General features: G+C 47.2%; 1 protein-coding gene and 1 pseudogene across 2 annotated transcripts in view; both read right to left on the reverse strand.

Annotated features, from left to right (window-relative positions):
• tecpr2 (tectonin beta-propeller repeat containing 2) overlaps positions 1 to 14,492 on the reverse strand; it is a 17,948-nt gene continuing 3,456 nt past the window's right edge. Inside the window, exons 9-27 of one of the 2 annotated variants that reach the window (XM_085257959.1) lie at positions 10,022 to 10,154; positions 9,667 to 9,893; positions 9,344 to 9,563; positions 8,952 to 9,198; positions 8,679 to 8,874; positions 8,178 to 8,405; positions 8,032 to 8,099; positions 7,848 to 7,963; positions 7,569 to 7,742; positions 6,668 to 6,848; positions 5,123 to 5,264; positions 4,783 to 5,008; positions 4,625 to 4,714; positions 4,453 to 4,550; positions 4,241 to 4,376; positions 1,949 to 2,097; positions 1,163 to 1,304; positions 894 to 1,043; positions 1 to 810 (exon numbers count right to left, since the gene is read on the reverse strand). In XM_085257959.1, the coding sequence (XP_085114085.1) occupies positions 659 to 810; positions 894 to 1,043; positions 1,163 to 1,304; positions 1,949 to 2,097; positions 4,241 to 4,376; positions 4,453 to 4,550; positions 4,625 to 4,714; positions 4,783 to 5,008; positions 5,123 to 5,264; positions 6,668 to 6,848; positions 7,569 to 7,742; positions 7,848 to 7,963; positions 8,032 to 8,099; positions 8,178 to 8,405; positions 8,679 to 8,874; positions 8,952 to 9,198; positions 9,344 to 9,563; positions 9,667 to 9,893; positions 10,022 to 10,154 (3,075 nt within the window). In that variant the 3' untranslated portion in view covers positions 1 to 658. Of the gene's footprint in view, positions 811 to 893; positions 1,044 to 1,162; positions 1,305 to 1,931; positions 2,098 to 4,240; positions 4,377 to 4,452; positions 4,551 to 4,624; positions 4,715 to 4,782; positions 5,009 to 5,122; positions 5,265 to 6,667; positions 6,849 to 7,568; positions 7,743 to 7,847; positions 7,964 to 8,031; positions 8,100 to 8,177; positions 8,406 to 8,678; positions 8,875 to 8,951; positions 9,199 to 9,343; positions 9,564 to 9,666; positions 9,894 to 10,021; positions 10,155 to 14,492 lie in introns of those variants that run through there. The other variant, XR_014890024.1, reaches the window with a different exon arrangement.
• Positions 10,173 to 14,484, reverse strand: LOC146551666 (uncharacterized; annotated as a pseudogene).

Below are 14,492 nucleotides of genomic sequence, written 5' to 3' on the forward strand. Positions count from 1 at the left end.
CAGTGTTTAAATGTGTTTATTAAGTTAATGGATGAAACACAACAGGTGAGTTTACACTGACTCTGTCCAATCAGTCTACACAGGATGACATCACAGCTGCTTAAGATCCCATGGCAACACTGTCAGAGACAATCAGGCGGTGCTTAAAGGTCCACTAGACACCTGGGCCAACACCAGAACTACACTGCTGTCCATTAGAGTCCCGATTTCTGTTTTTGATTCAGTCTCCGGAGGATTTTTACATGTTTTCATGCTGCTGTGTTAGTGGGCGGAGCTTCTGTCTATACCATGGTAACTACGACTTTTAATGAGCCTTGGAGGAAGAAAATGGAGCCGCTTCAAGTCAGTGACACATCCCTTTAACATCTCTATTTACAATGACCCCGTTAGAATAAGTTAAAAAAAGAACCAAGTAGAATAGATCCAATCAGGACTGATCTCAGGGGGCACCCCGCCCCTCCCTTCTGCAATTAAAGTGCTTCCTGTTAAAACCTAAATAAAACATTCACTTCATTTCCCAGCAACGACCTGGCCTACCTGAGTGGCAGCCATCACAGGAAGCCCAGATGTGATGTCACATCCTGTCTGTCCCTAAGGAAGAGGAAGTGCTGTCACTGATGTGTCACAGCACTGTCAGGCGACGCTGTGATGTCACAGGTTAGATGAGCTCCCATTCGTCATCAACATCATCCCCTCCAAGAGCGGGGCTTGAGGGGGGGGGTCTGAGGGTCGTCTGTGGGAGGAGTTTCGTCAGCCGATGGGACAATCCGCCAAGTTGAGTCACTGCCCACAACTCATCCTCTGGAGTGACTGCAGAGAGGGAGAAACACACCTGAGACACAGCTGTGTCAAGTATCGGTGCACCAGTATAAAACAGAATAAACCAGTCTTACCGGTGAACCAGCTGGCATTCCCAGGGATCTTCTTCCAGTAATCTCCGGCTGGGTTTCGTTCAGAGACGCCGTAGCGGCGAGCCAGATCTCCGTTTACGCAACGAACCCACGCAGTCCGACAGCTGAGGACTAGCTGACTCACAGCCAGACCTACACACACACACACACACACACACACACACACACACACACACACACACACACACACAGTGAGACACACTCACAGACAGACAGGTGTAGGCGGGTGATGACGTCACACAGGTGAGTACCTGGAACCAGCTCCCACTCTGTCCCAACGGGCATCTCGTCGCTGAGCCCGGTCCTGACGAAAACGCTTCCTCTGTTGTCGAGCGCCCAGAGGAGCCTGTCATTAGGACTCGTCTGAATGCTCATCAGCTGCACTCCGATCGGCTGCAAAGACAAGACATCACAGTCACCTGGACAAGTGTCACTGCTTCTGAGGCTTTACCTTCAGGAAACAGGAAGTTAATAAAGGGAAAATTACAGGTGGAGAGAACGAGGCGTGAGAGAGGTTTAAACGAATGGTAAATGGACTTCTTACATAGAGTCGAAGGAGCTTTGAAAGAAAAGTGTCTGGATTTCTTCAAGTTTCTTGAAGACGTTTCATCCGAGAAGCTTCTTGACTACTGAGAGCAACTGGTGCAGTCCAGATGCTAAGCCCTATGGGAGTGTCCCCCCCCAAAAGGGTCATGGACCAACTATTGATCCTCTACCTAATCACACGAGCCAAGCTGTCAAAACAGGTGTGGGTCACAATCAGCCATGGCTTCTGGTGAACCACTGTGAGACCTAGCCCCACCCTATCATGTGACTAACTGAGGTCAAATGAATGAAATACAGACATTTGTCTTTCTGAGCTCCATAGACTACGATGACCTGGGCGACTGAGAACCTGCACAGACTTCTTATGAAGAGCTTTTCTACTCTACACACTTTATACGACTCGGCTCATATTGATACAAGCACTTAGTATTCAAAGCACCTGAAAATGACCCTGCTGAAGTTAGGCGGGTTTACCTGTGGGTCGATGTTACCTGTACAGGTGGTTCGATCTGGATCCAGGCCGGTAGCATCATGCTGGGATTGAGCGGCTGCGTCCCGACTCTGAAGTAAACGACTCCTCGGCTGTCCACGGCCCAGACGTTCTGACTGCCACAGCTCACGCTCACCAGACGCACACTTCCTGTAACACACAGGTAACGTCTTACCTGAGCTCATCGTGACAAAGGGAAACATTGAAACCTTCTCCTGGACTCATATGAAAAACAGAGCAGTTTGGTCTGAGCCTGACCAAGGAGCACAGATTAAACACGACCTGAAAACCCTTTTTATTTTTCAAAGTAACAGTAGAACATTTTGATCCTTTCTTGGGGTCGGGGGGGCACCGTGGACAGGTCGCCAGGCTGTTGTCTGTTGACAGATAACCATTCACACTTACACCCATAGGCAATTTAGTGTTACCACTTAACCTAGCCCCACTAACTGCGTGTTCTTGGACTGTGGGAGGAAGCCGGGGTACCCGGAAAGAACCCACACAAACACAGGGAGAACATGCAAACTGCACACAGAAACCCGGGTGGTGGAATTGAACTCGGGACCTTGCTGTGAGGCAGCAGTGCTAACCACTGGAAACCTGACCAGACACGGGAAGGCTTGACAAACTGATAGTTCAGTTAAATCACTCATTTGTGATCACACACACACTCACACACACACACACACACACGAGTTTATCATTTTTTAATAAAGAAAGAACATGTGACAACACAAAGTGTGTGACATCATGTGTTCTTTGTAAATAAGATTCTCATTGGATCTGTGTGAGCTGGTGGGAGGAGCTAAAAGACTTTCTCCCAGCTTCAAAACAAACAGTAACTGTTGTTTTAGCAACCAACACCCGTCTGAAGTCGCTGTGTTTTTCTCTGCGTGAAACTGAAATGTTACAAGAGACCGCTGACTCCAGAGAGGACGCCAGTCATGTGACCTGAGATAGTGAGAAGGTCAGTGGGCTAAAAACAGACCGGACATCTGAGACAGGTCACAGTGTGACGCACACTCACAGACACACACACTGACCTATGAAGTGCCGCCCTGTTACACAAGTTCCAACTGTCAGTGTGACACAGAAACACAGCTGCTGTGTGTGTGTGTGTGTGTGTGTGTGTGTGTGTATATGTGTGCGTGTTTCTTGCTGATCTCTTTCACAGCAGTTTTTAGAATCACGTTAATGTTCACTCATTTGTCACAAATAAAGTTTCCTTGTTGAGAAGAAATGCAAAAATCATGAAACAAAAACGTGAATAAAAGGAACAGGAAGTGTGTCGCTGCTTCCTGTTTTTAGGTTTGTTATATAATAGAGGCTGCATCTCTTGCGGACCCGTCCTTCACATTCTACGTGGGCCAGGTCCTCAGAAGGTCGGGTAGGCCGGAAGTAAACGGCTGTGAAATTGGACGGTGTAGGTTTCAGATTAGCGTCACCGCTGTCTCGGTGGAATTTAATAAACTCGGCCGTCTGCTCCTTGCTGTCTAAAATATAACAGGACACTGGAGTAAACTCGACCGTCTCACACTTCTGATTAATCAGTTTTCTGTTTGATGTTTATTCAGCTGTGTGAAAACTAGAACTATAATCTCAGCCAAACCGATTTACTCAGGAACGAATAAAACACTGAAAAAAGCCAAACAATAACATTTTTAAGTTATCCAAGTGACTCATGTTTAACCTGAGTAGTGAAAGTGCGCGGGGGTTTGAAAACGATGTGCGGGGAGTTTGCTGTTATCGCCCTGGCTAGCTGTCGAGCTGGTGGGTAACAGACGTCGCCGAAAACGTCGGAGCACTTTTGCAAATACGTGATGTCTTGATAAACCGAGCAGATATTTGAAGTTTACACAGCTACATTGTGAAAATATCTTAAAAGTTTATTTTGTGACCCAATAAGAGTAATAAGAGTAATATTACAACGCCTGCCATTGTTGAAAACTGGAACTGGCTGGGCCACGCTATGAATTCTGGGATATGGTGGGCAACGAAGGACACGCCCGACCCATCTTTCAAATCTGGGGAAAAGGAGGACGCACTTGTCGGCCGGATTCGGAGGAGTCTACGAGTTGAGACAGCCTTCGTCGCGTCGCTGTGACGTAATCGGTCTACAAATGCGGCCTCAGGAGGATGCAGCCCCTGAATTTGGACACCCCCACTGACACATTTTGTTTGTTTTAAATTACAGCTTGGCAGTCACAACTCATCAGCCAATGAGTTTTGAGCTTTGATCTGATGGGCTCGCCCACTCGCACACAGAAGTATCAGAGTGAGTTCAGGTACGCACCGAGTTGGCTCAGGTCCAGGGGGGTCCAATGCAGTCCGACAGGGCAGGACGGGGACAGAGTCCGAATGCTGACCCGGCCGTGCGTGTCCAGCCCCCACAGAGCGTCCCGGCAGGCGGACAGGTGAGTCAGCTCCACCTGAGCGCACACAGCATGCCATGAGATGAAGACACAGGTAACCCTTAAGACACAGACAAGTGGCAGGTGTGTTTACCTCAGGTGGTAAAAGGACTGATGAGGGGCGGAGCTCTCCATCCTGATCCCAAACGCAGAACAAGTCCTTCCTGCTCTGAGCCAGCCACAGGAAGGTACCTGAAAATCAGGTGACACGGGGTAGGGTTATGCTTGGTACAGGGCTCAGGTATGGGTGTGTCCAGCTGTGTTACCTTCTCTGTGAGGCACCGCTGAAGATGTGATGAAGGTCCACCTGGTGGCAGAGACGGTTCCTCTGGGAACTACGTTCTGCCAGAAAGTTCCTGAGACGAAAAGACAAATCAGCCTAGAGCCAGCTAGAGCTTACTGGACTCTATTGGACTTTACTAACCCACGAGGCTGCCACGTGCTAGGTGAAGCTGGTTCTGGCCCGAGGCCACCCAGACTCCGCTGGCATTGGCGCTGACCAGGCTTGGCTGGCACTGGGAGTACTGTGACAGGAAGGCCACAACGCGCTCCATGGGTGCTCTGGTTACCGTGGCAACACTCTGCGTGGCCTGCAGCAGGGTCTGGAACAGACTGCCCTGATCGAAGACCACGTAGTCCGAGATGCTGATCTGAAGGAGAGACACGGGCTGAACCAGAATGCCTCCAACAGAGACCCTAATGATGGAAACCTCTTTGGCTGTCATCGTTAACATACAGTCTGTCGTACAGACGCTAAGGCTCACCTGCCACCAGTGATCATCCTCGCCCTGCGGTCTGGACGAACACACGCCAGTCCGAAACCACAGGCTGCCGCTGGCATCCAGAGCCCATGCCGTCCCACCGTCTCCCAGGGCAACGCACATCAGCTCCAGACCCTGAGCCTCACTGTGACACACACACATACACAGGTGGTGAGGAGTGTACCTGATGGTGTGTACCTGTGTTGCTAGTTCACACCGCTTCCAGAAAGACAGTGTTTCTCCCACACCAGCTTCTCTTCACCGGGTCCAAAAATAGATTCAAAATCCTTCTCACATCCAACAGCTGTCAGAGGTCTCTTCCTGTTAAATGGGAGTTCTTCCTCTCCGCTGTCACCGAGTGCTGCTCGTAGGCATTGATTGTTGCTCTGTTTCTTCTCTAATATTTTAGTGTGAACTGTGTAAAGTGCCTCAAGTTGACTGCTGTCACCTGATGCAAATGTCATAGTATTACTGAAGTATAGTAGTAGTATAATAGTATTACAGTAGTAGTAGTAGTAGTAGTAGTACAAGATTAAGTAGTTCAATTCCTTGTAATCGTTAGTCAGCTTGCCTGTTGATCAGGGTATCAGCTCGTGTACTACAATCAGCTGGTTTGAGTTCTCGGAGGAGGAAAATAGCGGGGAGTGTCCCCCGCGGATATGGACATAACTCTTGTTTTTATTGCACAAAAGGATGAGATGGCAATGGTAAAATGGAAATCTGTATCCAAGACTGAAGCACCTGTGTAATGCTGCTAACACAACTGCATAGACAGCATGCTAACACTAAGTTAGCGTCACTTTGGGTTCTTGGCTAAGCCTGAGTAACAGCTGACCCCAGCCACGCACTGTGAGCTGCGGTGAAGCCAGCTGTTGCTGAACTTCATCAGGTAACAAACGGTCAGGCTGCAGCCTCGTTTTTTTCCAATTTGCATATTTATAAAAACTCCAAACAACAGTTGCCTCAACTCACTTTATATTGTCAGGTAAAGAGCCTACATGAATCATTTTCACGTGTCTTTGTGCTGTCAGCTTTGTGTTCATACCCAAATACTAAGAGAAACGTGTGTGTCCTCATTAGGACAGATATTTGTGTTGGTGTGTGGGGCTGTAGCTGGAAGTTTATATTGTCTCATAATTACTGTTTAACAATGTGTTTCAGGTTGTTTTACAGAGAAATGCCAAAGTAATGTAACGAATAGTGTAAAGAATGATTTCCTCTTGGAAGTAATTAAGTAACATACTGCATTACTTTGAAAAATGACTTTTTTGAGTAATGACCCCAACGCTGATCACAACAAAGAGCGGAAACACCTCCGACAAACATTTGACAGCATGACATTAATATGCATTAATGTCATGTTTTTGATATGCTGCTTGAGATGGTGATGAGTGTCAAATTGGAGCCAATGACAGTCGATGAAATTGATAATGCAACCAGAATTCCCATCTCTATGCATGATTATGTTATACTTTCTACCCTTGCTGCAGTAATAGAGTAGTATTACAGTAGTACTGCAGACCTATGATAGTATTACGGCAACAGTACCTGATGGTGTCGTATTTCCAGCCCTCACCCTCACTGCAGTAGCTGTTCAGGCCTTCTCGGTAGAATAAAGCTTGGTGCTCGCTCAGGGCCCACACCACACCTGCCCGCACACACACCTGGCTGAACACGCAGGGGGTCTCCACCTTGATGGAGCGAGCGCAGGGCCGCTCCACGCTCAGACCTGAGACACACAGTGTAAGAGTTTCATTACAGAGCTTATCTGACGTAAAGGGTCAGCCTGGTTTAAGCTCTCGGGCTTTTTGGTTAAGAGCAGCCTGATCTGTGGCTTTTCGTTGGTTCGGTTTTATGACCGATGGTCATGGGGTCGAGCAGATCGATCATGTGTGGTGGAGAGGAGGAGCTCTGACCTTACTGATGTTCAGCAGTCACAGTGAGCAGAGCTCTCCTCAGAACCTGTTTTATTGATCTGGGTTTGATTTTGTTTAATCTTAGTCTCTCCTGACAGCAGAGCTGGAGGCAGGTGAAACCTCTATGGCAAGGCGCACTCTGCTGGTCACACACTTTATAGCCGTATGTGTTTACATAAAGTTATGGATGTTGGAAAAAAAAAAAAGAAGAAAGAGAGAATCACGTTTTTCCTCTCAGTGAGTTTAGAACTTCCTGCAATCAGAGGAGGTGAGAACACCTGCTCAGGCACTCAGGTGACTGATGACGTTGCAAGTGGAATAATATTTGTGTCTCAACTGCTTTGTTTTAAAAAAAAAAAAAAAAAAAAGTTTGCAGCGACATCATGAAGACTAATCCACCAACACAGACCTCTGAAGGATCAGCTGACAGGAAGCTCACACGTTAGACAGGAAATGCTTCAGCTGTAGTTCTGTAAAAACAAAGAGTTTACTGTGACATTCAGGCAGAGCCATTTGTACAGGTGCATAGTTACCTGTCTGCAGGAAGAGATCCCCATTGGTCCTGACGATCCAGGCAGAGTCATCACTCAAAGCGATGAATGCCGCCTGCTCCACAGCTTTGTACCAGTGACGTTTTCCTTTCGCCGAAAACTTAGCACACGCGAACGCCGTCAGGCTCTTCTGCTCCACCTTCCACAACAGGTTACCTGCAGGGTTAGACCGGTCATATGGAAATAATTCACCTACACAGGAAACAGTATATTCACTATAAAACAACAATGACATCAGCAAGTAAAGACATTATCGCTTACCTGAAGGCGATAATGCCATCTGGTGGACGTTATCCTCAAAGCGCTGCCAAGTGAGTCCAGTTTCAGGCAGAGGGCTGCAGAACAGCCCACCTTTAAAGTCCAGACACCACACATACCTGAAAAGGAACACCTGTCACACATCTGCACTCACCTACTCATCACCTGAGGGATCAAGAGAGCCTACCTGTCCGTCACCTGCAGGCTCAGTATCCCACATCCTGGTCCTGAGTACCCCATCCAGCTTTCCGCCAACTAAAAGACACATTCGTAGGAGACATGAAGGATTCTCTGCACAGGTGTAAGTCTCACCTAGTCAGGTTTCTGTCTAACCTGGTCGGGTTTGAGCCGGTCTCTCTCCTGGCCATCCTGGTCTTGCGAATTCTCCGTTGGATTGGTCAGGCAGGTGAGGGTGTCCACAGCATTACCAGCAGGGGGGAGCATGTGGCTGTAAATGTCATCGTCTTCATCGCTGGACAAACTGGGCTTCCTGTCCAAATTGGACACGGTAGAGTGGAACATTTGGTCTGCCATACCAGCAGAGGCCGCCAGGACATCGTCCTAAATGCACAGGGGGAAAATTAACTTCACCTGTGCTAAACACGCAGATCCACAGACGAGTTTCAGGCTCAAACCCTGACCTGTTAAGACTTTATTGATACTGATACCATTACTAATAGAAACTCTTACTGATACATCTTGCCAAAACACAGGGGATGACTGAGCAGGTGTGATCCCTGGAAATGTAGGTGGGCCTCAGCTGTAACAGCAGCTGTATTTACACACAAGTCACATGTTCATGAATGTTTGTCAGAACCTTCAGCTTAGACACACCTCCTCCTCCGGCCCAATCAGAGGGCTAAGAAACTCGTCAGCCTCCACCGGCTGACGATCTGGCAACTCCTCTGCTTCCTCAGTGTTCTGCATGTAGGAGAAGGTGCACTCCAGCAGCAGATCCACATCAGGTGTTGGGGGTACGACCTCAGCACCAGGGTTCGGGTGGTTCTCCAGGCCTGGGAGGAGCAGGGAGCTGAAACAGGAGGAAGAGAAAATCCGGTCAGCAGGTGGTGCAGATCAGACAGAACAACACCATCTTCAGATATTCACCCAGTCTGGTGGGAAGAAGCCTCCACCTCCTCTTCTTCCTTCATGCCTCTCTCTGAGACTCTCGTCTCCCAGGGGCCCTGATTTGGGTGGTGTTCTGGAGAGTTCTCGTTCTGAAAATCCACTCCAACGAGGGAGGCCCGGTCGCTCAGAGGAGTTCCACTTCCTCCGTCACTGACACTCCCGTCCTGAACTACAAACATGGAGTCTGAACAGCTGCTCTCAGAGAGGCGGGTCGCACCACCGCTGTCTGAGGAGAGAGAGATAGGTCAGAATCACACACTCACCTGTCTGTCTGATCTCCTGTTTAAACTGTTGCTCTGTGTACTCGTCACAGAGTCACATTGGTCATAAAGTGGTAAAACGCTTTACAGAGTGGGAGGAGTCACACTTGCCTTGTCGTCGCCTCTTTTTCTTCTTCACTCTGATGGGCTTTACCACCAGCTCCTGTTGCATCTGCTCCTGACCCAGGGGGGTGCTGTAACGTCTGGATGTCAGCTCGCAAGAACCACTCGCTGGAGCGTTTCCATGGAGACTGTCCCATGAAGTGACGGAACTGCTGCGGCTTCGAGAGCTACTTGTGAACAAACCGGACAGCTGGCCAAGCTCAGTCACCTGGAATCACAACCAAACACACCTGGTTACCCTAACAGAAAGGACAGGTATGGTTACTGCAGGCTGTCCCAGGAATCCAGGTAAACCACAGCAGCAGCCATACCCCCAGTTGCTGCTCCTCCTCTGCCTCCTCCACTTCCTCCACTCCTCCCTCCTCTTCTTCCTCTGCTTTCTCCTGTCCACCCTCCCCTCCTTCGCCATCCTCTCTTCCCCCTCCCTCTGTAATGATGGCCATGGTTCTGATTGGCTGAGCAATTTCCACTGATCCGACTGATCGGAGGATGGTGGGTGTGGTCAAGGGTGAGGACAGACAGACAGAGAGGTCCAACACTGACAGACAGAATGAGGGTATGTGAAAAAGAGAATTGGTGAGATTATACTGGCAATGGGCTTTTATTAGTAGTAGTGGCAGTATTATGCTCCTGTGATATTATACTGGTAGTGCTGGAGTTGCTCACAGTTGGAGGCAAGACCCTCGGGGCTATTGGACAGGCGGATGATGTCACGATCTCCTTTCAGGACGAAGATCTCGTTGTCACAGCAGGAGACAGACACGATGTCTCCGCTGCTCTCCAAAGCTCCAATGATCACCTTAAGAACACAGATCAGTTAGAAATTTAAACAACATTCACAGAACGCTCAGAAGATTCAGATTTATGCAAAATTAATCCAAAACACAAAGCAGTTCAGAAATATGGGAAATGTTATTAAGATGCTACTTTTTAAGATGGATGTTGTCTAAGGAGCTTGCAAAGAAAAGCGTCTGGACTTCTTTAAGTTGCTTGAAGGCATTTCACCTCTCATCTGAGAAGCTTCTTCTAGAATCAAATGGTGGAGAGTCCCAGATTTAAACCTAGTGGGAGTTTCCCCCCACAGAGGGACAAAAGGACCCCCTGATGATCCTCTACCTCTGTTCAAAGATGGTCGCTCACAGTGGACATAGATGGCTTCTTTCACTCCTCTTTCAAACCATCTGTCCTCTCTGTCCAAAATGTGAACATTGGCATCCTCGAAAGAGTGACCTTTGACCTTTAGATGCAGATGGACTGCTGAGTCTTGTCCCATGGAGGTGGCTCTTCTATGTTGTGCCATGCGCTTGTGAAGTGGCTGTTTGGTCTCTCCAATGTAGAGGTCTGAGCATTCCTCGCTGCACTGTACAGCATACACCACATTGTTAAGTTTGTGTTTTAGCGTTTTGTCTTCGTGATGAACCAGTTTGTCTCCGAGTGTGTTGCTGGGATGTTGTGCTTTGAGAAGATGCTCCTGAGTTTTCCCGATACACCGGCTGCAATATTTTTATGTTTGTCTTTCTTATCCTCCCTCGCTGGTGTCTGGTCTTCTTTTCTGTGCCTCTTTGCTGACTTTAAGAACGCCCATTTAGGATAGCCGCACGTTTTGAGTGCTTCCTTTACATGTGTGTGTTCCTTCTTTTTAACATGTTCTGCCCGGTGGTGTAGGGTCCTGATTACTCCAAGTTTGTGTTCCAGAGGGTGATGGGAGTCAAAGAGGAGGTACTGGTCCGTGTGTGTGGGCTTCCCGTAAACTTCGCTGTTGAGGTTGCCGTTCTCTTCAATGTGCACAGCGCAGTCCAGGAAAGGCAAACAGTTGTCCTTTGTGTCTTCCCTGGTGAACTTGATGTTTTTATCCACAGCGTTAATGTGCGCAGTGAAGGATTCCACTTCTTGTGTCTTGATTTTGACCCAGGTGTCGTCCACATATCTGTACCAGTGGCTGGGTACTCTTCCTTTGAAAGAGCCAAGAGCCTTCCTTTCCACTTCCTCCATGTAAAGGTTGGCTACAATAGGTGACACGGGGGAGCCCATGGCACAGCCATGTTTTTGTCTGTAGAAGCCTTCGTTGTACTTGAAATATGTAGTGGTGAGGCAGAGGTCTAACAGTGTGCAGATCTGATCGGGTGTGAAGTTGGTCCTGTCCTCCAAGGAGCTGTCTTCTTGTAGTTGTTTTCTGACAGTCTCCACGGCCTCCGTGGTGGGTATGCAAGTGAAGAGAGAGACTACATCAAAGGACACCATGGTTTCATCTGGATCCAGGGTAAGTTTCTGGACCTTGTCGGTGAAGTCGGTGGAGTTCTTGATGTGGTGTGGGGTGTTCCCCACGAGAGGAGCAAGGATGGTAGCAAGGTGTTTAGCAATGTTGTAAGTGGCTGAGTTTATGCTGCTCATGGGTCTGAGTGGGACAGCTTCCTTGTGGATTTTAGGAAGTCCATAGATGCAGGGTATGGCATCCCCTGGGTAAAGGCGGTGATATGTAAGGCGGTCAGTGATTTTGTCCTTTTCAAAGTCCTGAAGGCAAGCTATAACTTTCTTTTTGTAGCTGCTTGTGGGGTCTCGCTTTAAGGCTTCGTAGGTGTTGTTGTCACTGAGGAGAGTAGTGATCTTTGTGTGGTAATCCGTAGGGTTTAGGACCACGGTGCACCTTCCCTTATCAGCTGGTAATATAGTGATGTTGTGGTCTTTGCTCAGGGAACTGACGGCCTTCTTTTCTTGTATTGTGAGGTTGTATTGTTGGACGGAGGGACTTTGACACTGGACTTTCATCCTGATTTGCTCTGCTTCTGTCTGTGATAATTTGTTAATCCGTATGGCAGTTTCTGTGGCTGTGATGAGGTCCACTATGGGCAGCTGTTGTGGAGAAATGGCAAAATTGAGTCCTTTGGCTAATACTTTCTTTTCAGGTTCAGTGAGATTACAGTCTGAAAAGTTCTTCACCCATTTTTCCTGACTGTCCTCAGGTGTGTGTTCTTCTCTGTGTTGTGTAGGTTCTGACTGAGGAGTGTATGTTTTAGAAAGCAAGGTGTGGAATTTCCTGCGTTGTCTCTCTTTTCTTTTAGAGAGTTGGGCCTGCTGAGCCTTGTCCACAAACTTGTAAACCTTTTCTAAAATACGAGAGGGTTTTCAGTTCCTGCAGAGTCTGGCTGATCTTGTTCTGGAGGTCATCTATAGTGAAATGGACCTGTCTTATCCTTTCACTTAGAAGTTGATTTTATTCTCCCCCTAAAAATCAACTATGTCCCCTGACCATGGATCCAAGGCGTAAACCCTTAGGAACAACTTTGTCTGCATCTTAGGTTGAAACGGAGATGGTTCCTATAATCCGCTAGTTTCCATGATTCCTTTTCATACTGCCGCACCAGTTGAAGGGTGTTCCTCACAAAATGTACGGCAATATGTGTTTGAAGGTTCTCAGTCATCCAGGTCATCGCAGTCTAAGCAGCTTGGAAAGAAAAGCGTCTGGACTCCTTTAAGTGGCTTGAAGACTTTTCACCTCTCATCCGAGAAGCTTCTTCAGTTACGTCACAGAGTATGGAGAGAGTTTACGAAAGAGAAGCAAATAAGAGTCGTCAGGTGCTCAAAATAAACCTTAGACTCAAACGTTAGAACAGGCTTTTCCCTGCAGCACGCCATGTAACAAATACTTACAAAGGAAATGGCGGCTGTTGTTAGGTTTTGTATTGTTGATTGTCATTTATGCTTAGAAATATTTACCCACATATGCTTAGAAGTGTATAATCATTTGTAGATTGAAAGAATGTCTCATCCTAGGAGGTCTGTAACGGCTCTGAGTAGCATGAAGGGGGAGTGCGTTCACTCCCTCTACAGAGTGTTCTGGCATAGATCACACACCTCCTAGGAGAGGTCGTATCTTCTCTTGCTGATATATGGTATAGCAAACACACGTATATCTGTTTAAGTATAAGAGCCTTTTGTTCAGATGGACCCGCTCCTGGCACCAGCGTTTGGGGAGTCTTCACAGGGTCACACCTTGACCTCACACACACACACACACACACACACACACACACACACACACACAGTATTCTTTGTTCACATGTATACCTATGTAAGATGTCATATGTTAATGACCCTATGCATATTCATGTAACCACAATAAAAGGAGTGCTATGGGGAGCCTGGCTGAGAGTCTGACGGAGGTGGTGGAACAACACTCGGCTCCAGGCAGGACTCCCTCATGCATGAGTAACATGAAGAACTTTGCCTACTCGTGTCTTGCTTCGCTGTGTAATTATATTGTCCTCAACGTTCCAGCGGATAGGTTCAAGCTACAAACCTATCAGCTGTTACAACTTATATCTAAAAATATATCGTTTCATGCCGAAATTCACTGAATTTACAGAAAGTGCACCACTTTGCGATATATGTCTCATATGGGGATATGAGATTTGGTCATATCGCACAGCCCCAGTGCTGCATATGGTCATTACATCTTATCTCTGTCACTTTCCAGTGCAGTCAAAGCCTTTGCAATTTCAACAGTGATATTGATATTATTGAACTTTGTTCTAAAGTTTGACCGCACAGTGCCTTTGTTTGTGCTAGCCATGTTAGTATTTGGGCTACTTTGTGGACAAGTAAAACTTTGGCTCTGTGTTAGTGCCGAAGGTGTTGACATACCAGTATTGTGTCCTTATTAAGAGATGGAGCTGCTTTGAAAAAAGAAGCACGCGGTTTTCAGAACTTGTCTGTTAAGCTGCTATATTGGTCATGTGACGCCCACAATTCCAGAGTACACATTTGACGTGAAGTAAAAGAAGACTGTTTGTAAACCGTGTGGAGCAACCGTCGCCGGTAAAAACACAACACACTTTTACATTTTATATTTTGGTCAGATTACTTAACCTCCAGTCTACGATAACCTTATGATATTTAGTCAGCTGAAAACAGACTAAAACGAAAAAAATGTAGATGCCTAAATTAAGACTGAAACTAAGTCCAAATTTATTGTGAAAATTAACACTGCCTCAAAAACCCTATCCCCCATATTTTTTCCCATACTGGCTTCTCTTTTACTTGCTCCCTGTTTGGTCCAGAATTTAATTTAAAAGCCTTAATGTCATGAATAATCATACCCCACATTATCCTAAAGATCACATCATTCAATCAGAAGTAC

Source organism: Mchenga conophoros, linkage group LG19 (assembly GCF_057382185.1).
Source record: "Mchenga conophoros isolate Kocher_MC1m ecotype Shallow Benthic linkage group LG19, M_conophoros_male_GT1.1, whole genome shotgun sequence".
Lineage (NCBI taxonomy): Eukaryota > Metazoa > Chordata > Actinopteri > Cichliformes > Cichlidae > Mchenga > Mchenga conophoros.